This window comes from Hibiscus syriacus, unplaced genomic scaffold, assembly GCF_006381635.1.
Source record: "Hibiscus syriacus cultivar Baekdansim isolate YM2019G1 unplaced genomic scaffold, ASM638163v2 tig00112925_pilon, whole genome shotgun sequence".
NCBI classification, from domain to species: domain Eukaryota; kingdom Viridiplantae; phylum Streptophyta; class Magnoliopsida; order Malvales; family Malvaceae; genus Hibiscus; species Hibiscus syriacus.
The window spans coordinates 1,181,527-1,203,221 of record NW_024063420.1 but is presented as its reverse complement, the minus strand read 5'-3'; the positions used below and the strand labels follow the sequence as shown (position 1 = coordinate 1,203,221).

The window sequence follows — 21,695 nt, the reverse complement described above, 5'->3', positions numbered from 1 at the left end:
CCTGTGACTACCCAAGTTTCAAGTTTTGGCAATCATTCTACTTTTGCAAGTTTTCAGCGTACTAATTATCTGTGTTCAGTAGCATCATGTTGGTTGAAGAATGTAAGCAGTCTATACTATAGATAGAAGTGTTATTTACTCTACTCTATGTATTATAAAACCGAGTCTTTGTACATTTGATATCCTTTTACAATCATTTTGGGGCATATAAATTGATTATCAAGATTCTGGGTATTGACAATGAAATTAATAAGAAAGAAAACCAGAAGAAAATTCAGCAGCAGCTTAAGTGCTGATGTAAATTTCAATCTTCCCCAAATTTGGGTACTTGAAAGCAAAGTACTATAGGGAACTGCAAGGTAAAACCTATGCAGCGTTCTCAATTGCTTGGATGCATTCCAATACAGTGGATTTCTTCGACATTGCCAACATCAAGGCTTCATGGATCTCCTTGTTGTTTTTCAACAGGGATCCAGCAAACAGAACCTGTATCAGTTTAACGTTTGCATTAGCTTCATTTATCCTATAATATGAAAGCTGAAGGGATAAGTTGAGTAACTTACTGCCCATCTAGTTAAATTTTGCTGCTGATCATTGCTGAGTTTTGGTTGGCTCCTGTTTATGAATCTCTGCAGAGAATACAAACCATAGTTTAGTTGCATCAGTGGTAAACTACATATGAAATCTTGTTCAACTTTGGCTGAAAGGCTTGTTGTAAAACCTGGAGAGTGAAAAGATCAGCTGATTGACCCACCACTTTGTCATATTTCAAACCCTCTGCTGCAAGTCCAGCCATTGCAACCACTGCCAACCTGAGACGCACGTACATAATTATATATGATAATTATATATAAGCTTTGAGATGATTCATATTGGTACCTGTCGAGCTGCTTAGCATCAAGCTGTCCGCTATATATAAGCTTTTCCAGCTTTTCATCAATGAGATTGACGTGTTCATTACCAATATCTAGTGAATACCCCAGGATAGGAAGACCCAACAAATAGCCAACTACATAAGAGTATTTATATGTGAGTATATACATACATACATACGCATGCACATGTCATTAGATATTAGATGAGATGAGAGATTACTTAAAAAATGAGCAGCTTCATGCCTAGCAATCCTTTCTTGGTAATCAGGGAAGAATGTGGAAAAGCCTCCAATGGCAGCTTGAAGAAGCCTGTAAGAGCAAATTAAAAGAGAGTCTAGAAACCATGGGATTCTTGCATTAGACTTACCCAGGCGAAATGCTCCCCACTGCCAACACTATCAATGAAATGCTCCCGATTAAATATGGTACAAAGAAGCCCCAATCCTGTAATGAACCAGAAAGAACTTGTCTACTATTTTACAGTTCCATCAAAGAGAACAATGACAGTTCAAAGATAAATTATGTGGTCAAGACACTAAATGAAAAAGGAGAGGAGATCATATATAGAGTTAAATTACCCCAGGAAGCTGGCCAGCAAGAACTCCCAAAAACCCTGTTGTCCCAACTACTGTGAAAAGGAATGCTGCCTGTTACAACTGAAACATATCAAATACATGAACAGAAATTTGTAATTAATGTTTTAGCCATGTTTGAGCTCCGAATTCCAAATTTTTAGTGGAGCTTGGCTCAATGACTGCCATATATTGACTCCAAAATATGAGTGATACTATGAGATAATCCCAAGTAGAAGATGAGCATTGTGTTTCTTACATCATTTCGAACACTTGGAATTGCAAGATTTTCTGCATTTTTAATACCGAGGCTGGTCAACTCCCGAAGAGATGTCTGATGCAAACAATCCCAAAGTCAAGCCCCTTCTTTTGCTGGGCTAAATATGTATATAGCAGTGAACAGATACGATGGTATGGTAAACATGTACATGTATGCATATGCGTATGCAGGCTAACATTTGAGTGATCACTTTTCCCAAAACTTCAGACTCGATATCGGAGACTGACCGTACGACGAGAGACATACGGCTGCGAACTCCATTTCTTGGCCCATCCAGTTTCAGTAAGCTGATCAAGTGCCTCTTTCACGGCATCACTGTCTTTCTGAACCAAAATACATATACATAGATATCAACCATCATTCATTTTTCAGAAAAAAAGCTGTGAAGCTACAAGCAAATGATCTTAATATGTAGGTTTAATTCAATTTCAATAAAAAAAATGAACAAAAAGTTAAACCCGAAATTGAACACCCAATTTCAAGTAATTTTTTAAGCAAGTCAGGGGGGAAAAGAAAGAAAATAAACCTTGGAAATGGCGAATTCAAGAGAGTTGAGGTTAACATCAGGAGCAGCCGCAGATGAAGAAGAAGATGATGGTCTTATTTGCAGTTGCAGCTCTGATTTCCTGGGTGTTATTGTTAACGCCTTAAAACACTTGCAGGAATGTTTATTGTAACAATGAAGATATTGAAATGGAAGCTTTGTGTTTGATAGAGAAGACATGGTATTCACATTCAACATTGTCTTTGTTGCCGTCTTTTCCAATTTCTTTTTTCTCTAATGTTTCTCTTTTGAGAATTGGGAAATGAAAAAATATTGCTGCATGCAACTGACTTATTAAGAGTGGATAAGGTTCACGGGGCTTTGGCACAAGGTGAAGTTATTTTTGCACCACGTTGGCTAAGGCTCCTTCATCGTTTTGGAGAACTAAGTAATATTAAATCAATAATTTTTTTAATAAAAAATTAAATAATTTTTAATTTAAATATAAAATTGAAATTTTTAATTTTTAAAATATAATTATAGTTTATTTTATAATTTCTATATTTATATTTTTTTTATCAATACATAATTATATTATTAATAGATTTATTAATCTTGTTAATTGTATATCTTAGTTTATTTACATGTTATTTATGAGTTTTAAAATTTTATATAGCATGTTCATGTTAATTTTTAAATAAATTTATATATTTTTATGGATGTAGAACCAATATAATTTTTTAAATTATTATAATTTAAGTTGATATATATATAATATTAAGAAATTTAAATATTATTTTTAGTTTACAATGATAAAATGATCATTTATTTAAAAAAATATATTTTAACAACAATATTAAATATTTAAATCTTAAATTAATCTTTTAAAAATATTTTTAATAAACATTTTTGTTTCTTCCTTTTTAAAATAATATTAAACTAATCCTAGACTTTATAATCAACTAGTCAAATACAAAAGTTCTTTCTAGGAAACTTTTAATGTATTTATGCATTTTATGGCATGATGATTTTCTAGGACAATTCCTTCCACTTATGAAGAAGTAACACAAAGCTAAGAGTGGACAAAAATTATGAAAGAAAAAATTAAGGCACTAACATAAAATCAAATATGGAATTTAGTTTCAAAGTCAAAAAGATGTAAAACCAATATCCTGCAAATAAGTTTATAGGGTGAAGACTCGACCAGATGACTCTATTGAAAGATATAAAACTCGACTTGTTGTTCGAGGTTTCTTTCAACAATATGGATCATATTATGAAGAAACATTTAGTTTGATGGAAAAGATCACAACAATTCAAGTTTTACTTGCTTTGGTTGCTAGCAAGTCTTGAAAGTTGTGGCACATGGATGTCAAATATGTTTTCTTACATGGGGAATTTGACAAGAATATTTATATGGAGGCAACCAAGAGCCTTTGAGAGCAAGATCCATCCCAAGTATATCTACAAACTAAAGAATACCCTCTATGGCTTGAAGCAGGCTCTAAGAGCATGGTATAAAAATTTCTATGAGTTTTTGATACAAAGTGGTTTTAAATATGCTCATTCAGATTCTAGTTTATTTGTGAAAGAAAATCAAGGAAAACTAGGCACAATACTAGTATATATCGATGACTTAATCATCACGGGAGATCATTGAGAGAAAATCCAAACAAAGGAACATCTTTCTATTATGTTACATATGAAGGAGCTTGAAGAACTCAAACAATTTTTTTGGACTTAAAGTAGAGCACACGAAAGAAGGATTATTTTTGGGACAACAAAATTATGCTAACAATCTTTTACATAAGTATGAGATGCTTAATTGCAAACCATCTCAACTCATATGGATCCTAATATACAATTGCAAGAAGATGAGAAAATAGAAGATGTTACCATGTATCGATAATTGGTGAAAGTCTAGTTTATCTCACACTAAGCCGACCAGACATAACTTATGCAATTGAAGTTGCTAGTCGATACATGAGCAATCCAAAGAAACCTCACCTTGATGTGGTACAACACATCCTGAAGAGGTTAAAGGTACTATTCATTTTGATATTTTATACAAGAAAACAAAGGAATGTCAGGTGATAGGATATTATGACGCTGAATACACTGGAGATTATGATACACAACTATCAAAAATTGAGTATGTTTTTAGTCTTGGATCAGATGCAATATCATGGTGAAGTAAGAGACAACCAACAATATCATTATCAAGCACCGAAGCAGAATATCGATCTACAACATCAACGATTCAGGAAAGTACTTGGTTGAAACAACTAATAAAAGATCATCAGCCAACAGATTATCAAGTAAGGCTTCTATACGATAATTTATCAACCATACGTCTAGTAGAGAATCCAATCTTTCATGCAATGACAAAACATATAGAAGTGCACTATCAATACGTTCGCGAGAAGGTCCTTGAAGGGGAGATTAAGATAGTGCCAATAAAGATAGATGAACAAGTTCAAGATATTATAATGAAGAGTCTGAGTTGACCAAAGTTCGAAAAGTTTAGAGAAACAATTAGAATGGTCTGTAAATCATCTATGAAAATAAGTTTATATTGAGGGGGAGTGTTAAGATCTAATACAACTTCTAGATAAATATATAATTATCATTTAGGAGATATATATTAGGAATATTCTAGATTAATATAGAAAAAGTAGATATCTAGAAATATCCATAAAATAATATAGATATTTGTAATGGTAAATGACTAAGATGTTGACATGTGTCAACAATCCAATGACCACTAAAATCTATAAATAGGGGTGAGTTTTACCATTGTAGTAAGAGTGAAAAAGAATGAAACAAGTGTTAAAAGTGTGAGTTAGAGAAAGATAACTTAGAGGTAGAGAAGATAAAAGTGGTGTGGTTAGGCTGTAATATTGTCATTGTGTTTTCTATTAATAAAAGTGTTATCTTCTTTTAAGTTTCCCGATTAAGCTTTAGTTGTTTTAAGTTCCTAGTGCACTTGTGTTTATATATGGTCGGCTATGCCACTTGAATAATATATGGTTGGTTATACCGCCTAATTGATATATGGTCACCTCTGCCGCTTGAATGATATATGGTGGGCTATACCGCTTAAGTATTATTGCGCACTAAAAATTTATAGGATAAAAGGCTAACCAACGTGAAAAAAGTTGATGTAGTGTTAGTGATCTATCATAGATCCTTCTTTTAGGTGAGCAAGTTGATTTAGTTATCCCAAAGCCTAACAAAATTTACACTCGTATGGATGATGATCGATTTTGCTAAAAAAATCCTTGCATTTTTAATTAATTTTATTTAATAAAAATATAAATTATTTTTAATAAAAAATTAAAATTTTACTAATGCTTACAAAAATTCTTTGACTAACTCAATACTAATCTTATTTCCTATTAGATTCTTGGTTAAAATGCTTCTAAAAATATAATACCCCAAAATTTGTCTAGTGACTAAAATCTAAGTTTTGAAAGTTTTGTGATTAAAGTACAATTTTAAAAAATATATAGTTTAGCCCGGAAATGAATAAGTTGGTATAAAACAAGGATTTTCGTAGGAATCATATTTTCGGTACAAGATTTGTGTTAAAGGCTATAAAACGGTAAAGTTCGGTATTAAATCAGATAATTAGATCAAATCAAAATTTCACAAAAATTTGAAGGATGATAGATAAAGGTTGGAAATATTATTTATATATTTTAGAAAAAAGAAATTTAACATGGATCAATGAAATTAAGATCGATTTTCCATGTTAAGCTGAAATTTTGGAATTAGGTGACTAAATTGTAATTTTCAAAAATTGCAAGGACAAACATGAAGAATCAGAATTAAGATATTTTTATGGATATGAAGAGGTAAGGGATGATGTCATGGACTGACATGGGTGTAATTTTGGGAATTCATTAATGGTAAGTTAGTCTTTTGGCCTAAAATGATAAAAAAAAAAGTTATAATTGATTTTTTTAAGGGTTAAAGTAGGAGATTTTTTTGGAATGCTTGTGAACTTCTCTTCTCTCGTCCAGCAGGTTGCTGAAACCCATAGCCAAGGTAAGCAAATTTATTTTCTTCCATTTTTGACCAAATTTAGTGAGTTTTGGGACTAAAACGTGAAATAAGAAATTCACCTACACTAATTTCTCTATAAGATGGTGTAATTAATTCTTGGTTTCATGTTTGAATGGTGGTAGTGGGTGATTTATGTGGATGAAGGGGAAGTGTGATTTTTATGATTAAAGATTGATTCTTGATATTAGAAGTGTGGTAAGAATTGATGAAGAACCTAAGGACGCAAATTAATGAAAATAGTTTAGATTTTGAATTTGGCAGTGAGTTTGAAAATTCACCATAAATAATATAAAAAATATTTGGAGGTGATTTTTATATATTATGTTCTTATATCAATATAGTTTTGTTTAAAACAAACGAGGATCAATTTCAAGGTTTATAAAAAAGATATGAATTTTTAACCGAGGAAAGGTCAGAAAAACGAGCAGCAGATTCTGCATAAAACATATTCTGTCAGTCAACTTTGAAAATTCACCATAAATTGTACAGATTGAATTAGAAGGAGTTATTTATATTTATAGATTCTTATTCGAGTCTAGTTTTCAACGGAAGAAATAGAATTAAATTTCAGTGAGTGTATCAATACAAAATATTGATTCTTTAAAGGTAGTGCAAGTAGTCTGAATATGGAAACTTTAGAATTTAAGTTGAAATGGATTAGAAGATGAAGAGTAATTTTTAAATGTAAAAGTACCATTTGGGTGAGTTAGAATAATTTTGGAAATTTTGGAAAGTGTGCTGATTTTTGGAGTTTAAGTATTAAGTTGGGATTGAATTTCAAGTTTATCAAGTTGTAAGGTTGAAGTATTGATTTGAACTTTTATTTTAGTTGCTGGAAATTTTATATATTTAATGGGAAATGATCATAATAGTGAAGAGCTATTATGAAATTAAAGGAAAAGTTGAGTTTAATTCTGGAAAGAATTTAAAATACGTGGTTTGATTTTATAATTGGTAAAAGTTGAAGATCATGTTGGGAATAATTATTTGTGGAATTGAATAAGTGTTTTGAGAAATTTGAAGTTATAATGGAGATATGAGTTAGGTTGATATCGATTTAGTTATCGATTTTATTTTATAGATTCTCAAATGTCAAAAATGAGCTTATGTTAGAACGATACTAATATGTAGTTTAAACATTTTCTGTTATAATTTGGTATTGTCAGATTACAATAAAACTAACAATCCGAACAATCTGAAAGGATATGACAAAGCTTGTGATTAGTATTATCGTATACAAGTTCTTAAGTGAGGCAAAGGTGAGTGCAATTTATTTATTTAATTATTTTGATCAAGGACGACTTGCGATAAGTTAACCTCACCTTGTTTATTTCAAAGATATGAATTATGTTTTGATTATGAAATTATATCCATAATTTCTTTAATAAGTTTTATGAAAGTTTTTGGACATGAACTGTCCATGTCACATTTTAAGAATGTGAATTAAATATATTTTCGACTCTGATATGATGTTTATCAAATGGTTAAGAAATGAACTAAAAGCCCAATGTATGTTATATTCAGAGTCAAAGGTACAATTGGCATGCCATGAGGTGGAGTGATTATCTGTTCTGATTTTGATATATTGTGGTGTACCGGAGTGTACACTAGTATATATATATATATATTCTGATATGAATGCACTTGGTGTGCATATTATTATTTCCGATGTGATAGCACTGTGTGTGCTTATCTGTTCCGACTGATGATATGATATCTGTATTGCGCACACTCGTCTGACTCACGTATCTTATATTCTCTTAAAATATACTTTGGGCTATAAAAATGAAATAAGAAAGTTCTGAAAAGTGTTTGACTACAAAGGAATATGGACTGATTTTTTCTGTCTGATCTGATTTATTATGATTTTGTGAAAATTATCAGATGATTCTTTTCAGGTTTATGATAAAGTTCAACATGAGATATCTGGTTTGAATGTTCTGAAGAAATTCAGTCTGTTTTATTTTAATGATTTTATATATTTTGATATTTTATTTAATTATTCTCACCTTAAGTATTACTGCCTCACTAAGTTATACTTAGCGCGTGATAATTTTCATGCGTAGGTTCTAGTAAGGATAAGTACGATCAGTAAGGAGCTATCAGAGCATCTTTTGGAAAGACATACATATCATCAGTATCAGTAAGGCATCTATGATGTTTCCTTTGACTTATAGTGGCATGTATAATTATGTCGGTGATTTCTATTTATCGTATTTATTTATAATAATCTGTAATAGTAAACTAGAACTATTTTAGTTTATTTTACTTAGATTAGTGTTATCAGTATTTATGCATGAAAAGAATATATTATGTTATTATGTTTTTTTTTTAAGATTTCACGAAAAGACATGGTTTAGTAAAATTACTGATTAACAAATGAATTTATTTTCTTGTAATAAAGAAATAAATTATAGTTGAGATATACTTTTAAAATAGATTTTTAAAGTTAGAATAAGAGTGTTTTCAAATGAAACAAATTTTAGGCAAATTTCAGTTCAGTAAATGTATTTAAGTTGATGTGACATCTTTGACTCGTATATTGAGACGTATACGGGTTAAGGGTGTTACATTTATTGGTATCAGAGCTACAGATTTAGTCGATTCTCGGCCTAAACTGAGCCTATAATATGTCAAAAATATGCACATGCCAATAGGATATCGAAATTATTGATATGGTATGATATGATGATTTTATTTATGATGCTGCTCCTTACTAACGTAAATTTGTGCTTTTGTTTAGATGTCGGGTTCGAAAGGCATAAGACAGGCCACCGAACAAGAGGTTCCCAAGGGAACTGGTAGTGGGAGTAGTAACGAAGTAGAGCACGTACCTCAACGTCAAGGAGAGCATGTACATCAAGGAGTACCTGCTCCAGATTAGGGAACTTTCTTACAAGCTCTAGAGGCTATACTGGCTCGATATCAGCCATCAACAGCACCTCCTCTTCCCTCTGCCTCCACCTCTTTCTCCAGTTTTGAGAATATCGGTTTCGAAAGAATTAAAAAGTTTAGGAGATGTAGAATTTAAAGGCGAAGCAAACGAAGGCCCAGTAGAAGCATATATGTGGTTGAATGATGTGAAAATAATGTTGGACAATCTTCATTGTTCTGATGATGAAAGATTGGAGGGAGTAGTTTTATTATTACGAGGTTAGGCTCATATATGGTGGACGAACGTGACGACACGTGTTCCTCCAGATCATATCATATGGCAGTTTTTCTTAGAAGCATTTCAGAAGAAATATATTGGAGAGCAGTTTATTACTGAGATGAAGCATGATTTCTTTAATCTGATTCAGGGTGGTAAATCGGTGTACGAGTATGAATGTGAGTTTAATAAACTTGCTCGATATGCCTCAGAGATGATTCCTACTGAAAGAGATAAATGTCAGAAATTTATTCGAGGTCTTCGTCCCACACTCAAGGAACTTCTGTTGGCTGCGAACTTGACTACTTTTCAGGAAGTAGTGAACAAAGAAAAAGATTTGGAAATGACACAAAATGAGAATCTTCTGATAGAGCAGAGACGATAATCTAAAAGATCTGGAGCATCATCATCTTTTTCAGTCTAAAAGAGGTCGAGGTTCCGGTTATCGATATCAAAATAAAACTGAAAGTAGTGCTTCTAGTCGTAAAGGATTTGAGGCAAAAGAAAAAGGTCGACAGACTCTTATGACAGTTTTAGGAGCCAGTAGATCAGCTCGATCACATGATCAGATATTGCTATGTCAGTATTGCGGTAAAAATCACCCTGGAGTTTATAGAATGAAGACTGGAGCTTGTTTCTGTTGTGGAGATACCAATCACTTTGTCAGAGATTGCCCTTTAATTGGGGAGTGATCAGTACAAACAGAAAGGTCTGTAGCAGTATCTCAGAGAGGCGGTAGAGGCAGAGGTAGAGGGAGGGGATATTCTGAGACAGCCTCCCAGTCTGACGTTCGTGCTCCAGCGAGAATTTATAACATCAAGACTAATGATGATCGTGACGACCCAGAGATCATAGTAGGTACTTTCTATCTTTATGATGAGCCTATATTTGTTTTGATTGATCCGGGTTCTATGCATTCCTATGTTAGTTCGGAATTAGTTAAAAATAAGAATATTCCGTTAGAACCCATCAATAGTGATATGATAGCTATAAATCCACTGGGTCATAGTGCTAGAGTCACAAGGATTAGCAGAAATTGTTCGCTAAAGATTCAAGGGGTTATATTCCCAACGAATCTTTTGGAGTTACCGTTTGATGAGTTTGAGATTATATTGGGCATGAATTGGTTATCTCGACATTATGGTTGGGTAGATTGTCGCATGAAGTGATTATTTATAAAGGATGCAAAGGGTACCGAGATAATAGTAATTGGAGAAAAAATGGGGTCTTTGCCTAATGTACTATCAGCTTTTATGGCAATGAAAATGATGGAAAAAAGTTGCACAGCTTTCTTAGCAAATGTACTCGATACCCGGACATCTGAAATTCGATTAGAGAATATTCCGACAGTTCGAGAATTTTCAGATGTATTTCTTGATAATTTTTACCTGGATTACCTCCTGATCGAGAAGTGGAATTTAAAATTGAAGTTTTCCCAGGTACATCTCCTATTTCAATGGCTCCATATAGGATGGCTCCAACGGAACTCAGAGAACTAAAGGCGCAATTATAGGAGCTATTAGATCGAGGTTTTATTAGACCGAGTGTATCTCCATGGGGTGCACCAGTATTTTTTGTTAAAAAAAGATGGCTCGATGCGATTATGTATAGATTATCGTAAACTGAATAAGGTGACAGTGAAGAATAAATACCCTCTTCCAAGGATCGATGATCTGTTTGATCAGCTCAAGGGTGCTTCAGTATTTTCAAAAATTGATCTTCGATCAGGGTATCATCAGCTAAAGATAAAAGAGGAAGATATTCCAAAGACAGCTTTCAGAACTCGATATGGTCATTATGAGTTTGTTGTGACGCCGTTTGGACTAACCAATGCTCCAACAACATTTATGGATTTGATGAATCGAGTCTTTCAGTCGTATTTGGATCAATTTGTGGTTGTGTTCATTGATGATATTTTGGTGTATTCTAAGACTATGGAAGAGCACGACACACATCTCCGTATCGTACTTCAGATATTACGAGATAAAAAGTTATATGCTAAATTATCAAAATGTGAATTTTGGCTGTCAGAGGTTGCCTTTCTGGGTCACGTGATTTCAGCAGAAGGAATTAGAGTAGATCCTAAGAAAGTACAAATGGGTAGTAGAGTGGAAACCTCCGAAAAATGTTTCTGAAGTCCGAAGTTTCTTGGGGTTAGCTGGATATTATCGGAGATTTGTGAAGAATTTTTCAATAATTGCATCTCCACTTACCAAACTACTTCGAAAGGATGTACCATTCATCTGGAATGAAAAGTGTCAAGAAAGTTTTGAGAAGCTTAAAAAGATTCTGACTGAGGCACCGGTATTAGTACAACCAGAGTCAGGAAAAGATTATGTAATCTACAGTGATGCATCCCATAATGGTTTGGAATGTGTTTTAACTCAAGAAGGTAAAGTGGTAGCGTATGCTTCAAGGCAGTTAAAGACGCACGAACGAAATTATCCGACACATGATTTGGAGCTAGCAGCTGTAGTGTTTGCTCTGAATATATGGCGCCACTATTTATATGGTGAGCGATGCTATATTTATACAATCATAAGAGTTTAAAATATTTTCTCACTCAGAAAGAGTTAAATCTAAGGCAAAGGAGATGGATTGAACTTCTTAAAGACTATGATATGATTATTGATTATCATCCTGGGAAGGCTAATGTGGTAGCTGACGCACTTAGCCGAAAAATCTTTGCTGCTATGAGAGCGTTAGATGCACGACTATCAATGGAAGATGATGGTGCATTGATTGTAGAATTGAGATTGAGACCTGCCCTATTGGATCGTATCAAGGATCTTCAGAATAAAGATAAGAAGTGTTAAGATAGAATAGAGCAAGCAAAGAAAGGAGAAATGACATATTTTGAAATTAAGTCTGATGGATGTTTGTATTATCGGAATCGAATTTGCATACTCGATGATGAAGAACTGAAGAAAGATCTTCTTTCTGAAGCTCATTATAGTCCTTTGACTATGCATCCAGGAGGAAACAAAATGTATCAAGATTTAAAGAGTCGGTATTGGTGGGCAGGTATGAAAAGAGATATCACTGAGTTTGTTTCTAAATGTCTAACCTGTCAGCAGGTAAAAGTAGAACACCAAGTACCTTCGGGGTTGTTGCAACCTATCTCAATTCCTCGATGGAAATGGGAACGAGTTACCATGGATTTTGTGACAGGTTTATCTTTGACACCTAGTAAGAAAGATTCGATCTGGGTAATAGTGGATAGATTGACAAAGACAACACATTTTATCCCAGTTTGAGAAGATTATTCTATGAACAAGTATGCTGAGTTATATATCAGAGAAATAGTACGACTTCATGGAGTACCCATTTCGATAGTTTCTGATAGAGATCCGAGATTCACTTCGAGATTTTGGAAGTCTTTGCATGAGGCATTGGGAACTAGACTAAATTTCAGCACATCTTATCATCCTCAGACAGATGGTCAATTTGAAAGAACTATTCAGATACTTGAAGACATGCTAAGGGCGTGTGTTATTGATTTTAAAGGATCGTGGGAAAAGTATTTGCCTTTAGCAGAGTTTGCTTATAATAACAGTTATCAATCAAGTATCAAAATGGCTCCTTTTGAAGCATTGTTTGGAAGAAAATGTCGAACACCACTGAATTGGTACGAATTAAAAGATCGAGATGTAATTGGTCCAGATCTAATTAAGGAGGTGGAAGACAAAGTGAAAGTAATCCAAGATAATCTCAAGATAGCAGCTGATAGACAGAAATCTTATGCTGATTTAAAAAGAAAAGAGATTGAATATCAAGTGGGTGATAAGGTATTTCTTAAGGTGTCACCTTGGAAAAAGATTCTAAGATTTGGACGAAAAGGGAAATTGAGTCCAAGATTTATCGGGCCATACGAGATTGTAAAGAGAGTTGGATCAGTAGCTTATCAGTTGGCGTTACCTCCAGAGTGGACAAGATTCATAATGTATTTCATGTATCAATGCTTCGAATATATCGATCAGATCCTTCACATGTAGTTACACGGGAGGAAATTGAGATTCAGCTAGATTTATCATACGAAGAGGAGCCAGTAAAGATTTTAACACATGAAGTCAAATAACTAAGAAATAAGACGATTCCATTAGTAAAAGTTCTTTGGCGAAAAAATAAAGTTGAGGAATCAACTTGGGAACGAGAAGAAGACATGAAGAAAAAGTTTCCTTATCTATTTAATTCAGGTATGTAAATACATATGGAAAATTCGAGGACGAATTTTATTTAAGGGGGAGGAATTGTAATACCCTAAAATTTGTCTAGTGACTAAAATGTAAGTTTTGAAAGTTTTGTGATTAAAGTACAATTTTGAAAAAAAATTATATAGTTTAGCCCGAAAATGAATAAGTTGGTCTAAAACAAGGATTTTCGTGGGAATCATATTTTCGGTACGAGATTTGTGTTAAAGTTTATAAAACGGTAAAGTTCGGTATTAAATCGGATAATCAGATCGAATCAAAATTTCACAAAAATGTGAAGGATGCTAGATAAAGGTTGGAAATATTATTTATATATTTTAGAAAAATGAAATTTAACATGGATCAATGGAATTAATGTCGATTTTCCATGTTAAGCTGAAATTTTGGAATTAGGTGACTAAATTGTAATTTTCAAAAATTACAAGACAAACATGAAGAATCAGAATTAAGATATTTTTATGGATATGATGAGGTAAGGGATGATGTCATGGATTGGCATGGGTGTAATTTTGGGAATTCATTAATGGTAAGTTAGTCTTTTGGCCTAAAATGAATAAAAAAAATAGTTATAATTGATTTTTTAAGGGTTAAAGTAGGAGATTTTTTTGGAATGCTCGTGAACTTCTCTTCTCTCCTCCAGCAGGTTGCTGAAACCCATAGCCAAGGTAAGTAAATTTATTTTCTTCCATTTTTGACCAAATTTAGTGAGTTTTGGGACTAAAACGTGAAATAAGAAATTCACCTACACTAATTTCTCTATAAGATGGTGTAATTAATTCTTGGTTTCATGTTTGAAAGGTGGTAGTGGGTGATTTATGTGGATGAAGGGGAAGTTTGATTTTTATGATTAAAGATTGATTCTTGATATTAGAAGTGTGGTAAGAATTGATGAAGAACCTAAGGATGCAAATTAAAGAAAATAGTTTAGATTTTGAATTTGGCAGTGAGTTTGAAAATTCACCAGAAATTCTATAAAAAATATTTGGAGGTTATTTTTGTATATTATGTTCTTATATCAATCTAGTTTTTTTTTAAACAAACGGGGATCAATTTCAAGGTGTATAAAAAAAGATATGAATTTTTAACCGAGGAAAGGTCAGGAAAACGGGCAGCAGATTCTTCATAAAATAGATTCTATCAGTCAACTTTGAAAATTCACCATAAATTTTACAGATTGAATTAGAAGGAGTTATTTATATGTATAGATTCTTATTCGAGTCTAGTTTTCAACGGAAGAAATGGAATTAAATTTCAGTGAGTGTATCAATACAACAAATTGATTCTTTAAAGGTAGTGCAAGTTGTCTGAATATGGAAACTTTAGAATTTAAGTTGAAATGGATTAGAAGATGAAGAGTAATTTTTAAATGTAAAAGTATCATTTGGGTGAGTTAGAATAATTCTGGAAATTTTGGAAAGTGTGCTGATTTTTGGAGTTTAAGTATTAAGTTGAGATTGAATTTCAAGTTTATCAAGTTGTAAGGTTGAAGTATTGATTTGAACTTTTATTTTAGTTGTTGGAAATTTTATATATTTAATGGGAAATGATCATAATAGTGAAGAGCTATTATGAAATTAAAGGAAAAGTTGAGTTTAATTCTGGAAAGAATTTAAAATATGTGGTTTGATTTTATAATTGGTAAAAGTTGAAGATCGTGATGGGAATAATTATTTGTGGAATTGAATAAGTGTTTTGAGAAATTTGAAGTTATAATGGACTTATGAGTTAGGTTGATATCGATTTAGTTATCGATTTTATTTTATAGATTCTCAAATGTAAAAAATGAGCTTATGTTAGAACGATACTAATATGTAGTTTAAACATTTTGTGTTATAATTTGGTATTGCCAGATTACAATAAAACTAGCAATCCGAACAATCTGAAAGGAAAGGACAAAGCTTGTGTTTAGAATTATCGTATACAAGTTCTTAAGTGAGGCAAAGGTGAGTGCAATTTATTTATTTAATTATTTTGATCGAGGACGACTTGCGATAAGTCAACCTCACCTTGTTTATTTCAAAGATATGAGTTATGTTTTGATTATGAAATTATATCCATAATTTTTTTAATAAGTTTTATGAAAATTTTTGGACATGAACTGTCCATGTCACATTTTAAGAATGTGAATTAAATATATTTTAGACTCTGATATGATGTTTATCAAATGGTTAAGAAATGAACTAAAAGCCCAATGTATGTTATATTGAGAGTCAAAGGTACAATTGGCATGCCATGAGGTGGAGTGATTATCTGTTCTGATTTTGATATACTGTGGTGTACCGGAGTGTACACTAGTGTATATATATATATTCTGATCTGAATGCACTTGGTGTGCATATTGTTATTTCCGATGTGATAGCACTGTGTGTGCTTATCTGTTCCGACTGATGATATGATATCTGTAATGCGCACACTCGTCTGACTCACGTATCTTATATTCTCTTAAAATATACTTTGGGCTATAAAAATGAAATAAGAAAGTTCTGAAAAGTGTTTGACTACAAAGGAATATGGACTGATTTTTTTGTCTGATCTGATTTATTATGATTTTGTGAAAATTAGCAAATGATTCTTTTCAGGTTTATGGTAAAGTTCAATATGAGATATCTGGTTTGAATGTTCTGAAGAAATTCAGTCTGTTTTATTTGAATGATTTTATATATTATGATATTTTATTTAATTATTCTCACCTTTAGTATTACTGCCTCACTAAGTTATACTTAGCGCGTGATGATTTTCATGCGTAGGTTCTAGTAAGGATAAGTACTATCAGTAAGGAGCTATCGGAGCATCTTTTGGAAAGACATACATATCATCAGTATCAGTAGGACATCTATGATGTTTCTTTTGACTTATAGTGGCATGTATAATTATGTCGGTGATTTCTATTTATCGTATTTATTTCTAATAATCTGTAATAGTAAACTAGAACTATTTTAGTTTATTTTACTTAGATTAGTGTTATCAGTATTTATGCATGAAAAGAATATATTATGTTATTATGTTTTTTTAAGATTTCACGAAAAGACATGGTTTAGTAAAATTACTGATTAACAAATGAATTTATTTTCCTGTAATAAAGAAATAAATTATAGTTGAGATATACTTTAACAATAGATTTTTAAAGTTAGAATAAGAGTGTTTTCAAATGAAACAAATTTTTAGGTAAATTTCAGTTCAGTAAATGTATTTAAGTTGATGTGACATCTTTAACTCGTATATTGAGACGTATACGAGTTAAGGGTGTTACAAAAAATATCCTTTCAGTCCATCTTAACATGTAAATGTTTTTTTTCAATATTTTCTTTTTGGAAGTATCCCAACACCCATTCAACAACGCAACACCAAATACATTATGAATCTCAATTAAATATGTATCACCAATATCCAGTTTAAATTGCACACGATCAAGGATTTCTCATGTTAAACTTTGCAGGACAACTTCACCGCCAGAGTAATTCTTTGCCACTCACTACAAGAAAATATTCCTTTAATGACACACGAACGATGACACACGCTAATTTATGACTTGTAAAACATGTGTGTCATAAAAAATGTCATGTTTTTTAAAATCTTAACGATTTATGACTTACTGTAATATGTGTCATATTTAATAGTCATAATCCAAAAAATTTGCAAAAACACGGAGTACACTTTTTAATTGTGTGTCATTTGTAAAAGTCGTCTTTTAATTTCCCCCCATTATTTTCATCATTTCCCGCTTCTTCCCCTCATAATCAGTTCACGCCTAATGTTTTGCACTTCTTTCATTCTCTCTTTTTCTCTCCAATGCCAAAACCCTAACTTACTTTCTTTATTTTCCTAAAAGCTTCTCTCTCCGTGTTTTTTGTTTTTTTAGTAACATTCTTTAAATTATTTCCATTTCCTTTTTCTTTTCCCCCTCCTGGTTTGTGGTCAGGGGTTCGAGTTTTTAAGATGGATATTGAGCAAAAGCAAGCCGATTTCATCGATCACTTCGTTAAGCAAGCGTCGGCTCAGAAGGGGACAACCCTTGTTTCCATTATCGTCGAAGCGATGTCTCATTCTTCACTCTTCGCCTTCTCTGAGATTCTTGTCGTGCCTACCATCGCTGAGGTAAAAACCTATTCCGTTATCAGTTTCTTTTATTTTCTTTCCCCTACTTTCCTCAATCTGAGAAATAAAAGCCGTCATCAGTTATTTTTTATTGCACATAGCTTAATAACATTTCTTCCTGTTTCTTTTTATGTGAATATAGTCTGGTGTTTTAGTTTTATTCATTGCTTCACTTTTGATTTGATGCTTTAGTTTACTTTTAATTTATAAGAAACCTATATACCTTTGCAGCTTGATGGAACTAAAAACTCGATGTACCTGGAGGTGCTTCGGTTGTTTTCCCATGGCACATGGAACGATTACAAGAGTAAGCTAGAAAACCTGTGTTTTATTGTTTGTGACACGTTTGTGATGTTTTCAATACACTTGTTTCACTTGTACCCATATTTTTTCTATTCGAGATATTTTGAAGATCATTAGTAGTAAACATTTGTCACTACCGTGTAAATCTTTTCAAGATTACCAGTTTTACTCTTTTAAATGTTACCCTTCACTTAATTAATCCACTTGATTATTTCTGTCTTTGATTGTTGTTATTGTAACATCCCAAAATACGGGTTAGTGACTAAATTGTAAAACTTCAGAGTTTGGTGATTGAAGTAGGATATTTGAATAGTTTAATGATTTATGTGGAGATATTTCCTGAAAGTTATTAGTAAATATTAAAGGAGTCAAAGGGCAATTGAGTAATTGAACAAGGAAAATAATTAAATAATAATTAATGAGTATTATAATACCCATGTGGAGAATGATTGAAGAGATAAGCTTCAAAGCAATTCTCTTCTTCATCTTCTTTTCTTCTCCACGTGACAACTCAAAGCAAAGGTGAGTTTGCTATTTTGTTAATTATTTGTTGTTTTAAAAGTTGGGTTATGATCACTAGATGATAACTAAGCTTAAGGAAAGCTTAAGTTATCTTATAGTCAAAAGATGAAGAAGTTATAAGAGATTTAAGAAAATGAGTTTTTATATAAAATCATGGAATAGAGTCGATAAGTTGAATTTTAAGTTTAATTTGACTTGTCATCTATGAGAATAAGAGGTTAGAAGTGTTAGAATTAAGTTTGGATAATATGGAAAATTTGGTATAATTATTGAATTCTATATAGAGAATAGAATTTTGAGGTTTAAGATGAAATAAATGAATATAAGTTGGTTTAAGTAATGGTGGTTGGGTTTAATGGCATGATAGGAGTTTAAAATAGAAGAATTGAGTGAAGAATTGATGATTTTCGAGCTCGAAATACAATTTATGGGCATAGGGAACCGATACCCTATGAAGGGAATCGATTCCCCCTCTTGGACGAAAATTTCCAGAATGTCCAGGGGGTACAGATTCCCCTGGGGGGTATCGATTCCCTGGGAATAGATTCCCCTGGGGGTATCGATTCCCCCCTAAATAAAAAATGGAATTTGATTCATTAAATCGGTTTAAGTTATTAACATCAAGTTTAAAGTTTAGGCTTCTGATAGTTGTTTTGAAATGATATATTTATGTAGATATTGAGCCTAAACAAGTTCCGGAATAATCAAAGGATTATAATCGAATCAAAGCAAGGCTAAGGTGAGTGCAATTTAATTTGTACTTATATTATTGAATAAACATTGGCTTGCGATGAGCTAGTGATAGAGTTACTATGGTAAGAAGTAACTCCTAAAATGTGATTTGATTGGTAATCTATGTGATGATTTGTGTGATTATGGGATATGTGTTAAAAGACAATGATCTAAATGACTACATGAATCATGTGGTATAAGTTATGTGATTACATGTATGTATTAATACATATTGCTTGCATTACATGTTAGTGTGATTATGAATAGGTAGAAAGGAAACAAATGATGATATAAGAATCTATTATAAGATATATGATATTAAAATATGATAGTGAGCTATGTGAAAGAACTATGAGATATATGAGTTATATGGAAAATATATGCGAACAAGATATGACATCTATGTTTATATGAAACATTGCAAGGTGATATGAGCTATGTGAGATATGGATATAAAATCATATGAGAAGTGAAAAGAATTACATGAAAATAGACTAAGTAATTACATGTATATGTGAAAGAAGCTATGAGCTTATATGAATATGTGATATGAATGAAGCTATATGATACGATCTATGTGATTACATACACATATGATATATGTTATATGAAATGACATATGAATAGGCAATACGTGATACATGTGATATGATATGGAATACATGGTTACACATACATGTGGTATGTGACAGAAGAGAAATGACAAGTAATGTGAACTGTTAAATGATAATGCTCATGTTATGTGATATGAGAGCTAGGGTATAGTTGGCATGCCAAGGGTCGAGGGTTTACCTATATTCTTCGGGACATATGGACTGTTTACCTATGTTCTTCGGGACATATGGACTGTTTACCTATGTTCTTCGGGACATATGGACTGTTTACCTATGTTCTTCGGGACATATGGACTGTTTACCTATGTTTTTCGGGACATATGGACTGTTTACATATGTTCTTCGGGACATATGGACTGATTACCTAGGTTCTTCGGAATCTATGAACTGGTCCTTTGGGACATTGATCGAGCTGTGGTGACAGCATATGTGTGCACAACCTCAATGTACTCACATACCTTAAGTTCTCACTAGTGTACATGGGCTAATAAAGTGATTAAACAAGCATACTGAATGTGATATGTATACGATAGGTTTATAAATGGTTATCAAAGGTAAGTGGTTTGAAATGTGTTACATGAACCATATGATGTTATGTGTGTTTCTTAATGATAATGATAGAGATTATGATAATAATGGTATATGTTTATGTATGCTTTATGTTATATGAAATATTATATGTTTTATATGCCTCACTAAGTCATCGACTTAGCGTGTGATTGTTTCACACGTAGGTTTGGAAAGCGAAAAGAAAAGTAAAGACGAACAAGACAGGTCAGTTCTCCTTACCGAATGTCAGATCAGAAGAGAGGTGAATAATATGTATTTTTGTATATAAAGTTCTAGTTGGCATGTAATCAAAAGAATATATTGTATAAGCTCTGAATAATTTTGTAAATGTTTTGAATAATTTAAATGTTATAAAAGTTTTTAAATTACTCACTATTTTATACGAATAAATTTTTGAAAAGTCAATGTGACACTTCGGACTCGTATCCTGGTCGGATACGGGTTGGGGGTGTTACAGTTATAGTTATTATTCACATCATAATGTGACCAACTCTGGCTACTTAAACTATTTGATTAGGCAATAGTGGCAGCCTTCCTCAATTGGTCCCTGATCAAGTTCTCAAGTTAAAGCAACTCAATGTCCTTACACTTGCTGAGACGAACAAGGTATTGTAGTTGAGTTAAGAGGGCATTTGATCATCTAAATATGCTATAGTTGCCAGCCTCGTTCCATTTTAGTGGTTATAGTTATTTTGATATTCTTTGAACGTGCCACTTTGACTTCGTAACGTGAAGAAACCAAGTCTTTATAATATCTTGAAAAATTTTAATGCCTTTCTGAATTGTTTTATTCCACTTTATAATTGAAATGGATATACCTTTTGTCTGACAATGGCACTATAGGTTGTAAATGTTGGTTGTATCAAGTCCATTGGATGTTTTGTTGAATTTTAAGGGAAATGAGTTCTACTAGAGGTGCAAATATACTGAAAGTGTGTTGATTTTTGTTCATTTTTCCCAACCTTTTTGTTAGGGTATAGTCAGAGGAAAGTTGGATCAGTTGCGAAGATGTTTAGAGGTATACTGTCATTTCCTCTCAAGAATTTTCCTTTAAATTTATTTTTCTTCACTGATTAAAATCTTTAATATTTGTTCTGGAAGATCCAATTTGCTGCTGGGAGGGATTTAAGGCCAGGACAACTTGGGAGTATGATAGAAACACTGTCGAACTGGTAACATCTCTGGTTCAAATAGAGCATTTCATCAAGTCCTCTGCCC

At 32.4% G+C, this 21,695-nt stretch overlaps 2 protein-coding genes and 1 long non-coding RNA gene across 5 annotated transcripts; 2 read left to right on the top strand and 1 right to left on the bottom strand.

The window, feature by feature from the left end:
• Nucleotides 1-196: 196 nt before the first annotated feature.
• On the bottom strand, nt 197-17,302 carry LOC120184640. Of its 3 annotated transcripts, XM_039189053.1 has the most exons (11): nt 17,294-17,302; nt 2,254-2,496; nt 1,955-2,050; nt 1,707-1,781; nt 1,454-1,522; nt 1,243-1,319; nt 1,096-1,184; nt 880-1,009; nt 722-812; nt 564-629; nt 197-486 (listed from the first exon to the last, which is right to left on the bottom strand). In XM_039189053.1, exons 2-11 carry the CDS (start codon nt 2,467-2,469, stop codon nt 367-369), a joined length of 1,029 nt encoding a protein of 342 aa, XP_039044984.1. In that variant the 5' UTR covers nt 2,470-2,496; nt 17,294-17,302; the 3' UTR covers nt 197-366. The 3 variants fall into 3 exon arrangements, with proteins under 3 accessions (XP_039044984.1, XP_039044983.1, XP_039044985.1); XM_039189052.1 differs by lacking the exon at nt 17,294-17,302 and having other exon boundaries at nt 2,254-2,550; XM_039189054.1 differs by lacking the exon at nt 17,294-17,302 and having other exon boundaries at nt 1,876-2,050; nt 2,254-2,399.
• Nucleotides 1,448-14,218, top strand: LOC120184642. The gene is made up of 4 exons (XR_005522047.1): nt 1,448-1,583; nt 2,603-2,607; nt 11,498-11,505; nt 14,208-14,218. It is a non-coding gene; the product is annotated as an uncharacterized LOC120184642 (long non-coding RNA).
• Nucleotides 17,303-17,559: 257 nt separating the features above from the next.
• Nucleotides 17,560-21,092, top strand: LOC120184595 (COP9 signalosome complex subunit 7-like). The gene is made up of 3 exons (XM_039189016.1): nt 17,560-17,736; nt 17,968-18,043; nt 20,995-21,092. The coding sequence occupies exons 1-3, from the start codon at nt 17,578-17,580 to the stop codon at nt 21,090-21,092; spliced, it is 333 nt and encodes a 110-aa protein (XP_039044947.1). The 5' UTR covers nt 17,560-17,577.
• Nucleotides 21,093-21,695: the final 603 nt, after the last annotated feature.

Bases quoted from the DNA above. Each gene is read 5' to 3' on its own strand.
- LOC120184640 (XM_039189053.1), bottom strand. From the start codon at position 2,469: ATGTTGAATGTGAATACCATGTCTTCTCTATCAAACACAAAGCTTCCA. The intron at 1,782-1,954 runs GTCAGTCTCCGA...TGTTTGCATCAG, and splicing joins CGTATGTCTCTCGTCGTACG to ACATCTCTTCGGGAGTTGAC. The intron at 1,010-1,095 runs GTAATCTCTCAT...ACTCTTATGTAG, and splicing joins TGAAGCTGCTCATTTTTTAA to TTGGCTATTTGTTGGGTCTT.
- LOC120184595 (XM_039189016.1), top strand. From the start codon at position 17,578: ATGGATATTGAGCAAAAGCAAGCCGATTTCATCGATCACTTCGTTAAG. The intron at 17,737-17,967 runs GTAAAAACCTAT...ATACCTTTGCAG, and splicing joins TCGTGCCTACCATCGCTGAG to CTTGATGGAACTAAAAACTC. The intron at 18,044-20,994 runs GTAAGCTAGAAA...CTATTTGATTAG, and splicing joins CACATGGAACGATTACAAGA to GCAATAGTGGCAGCCTTCCT.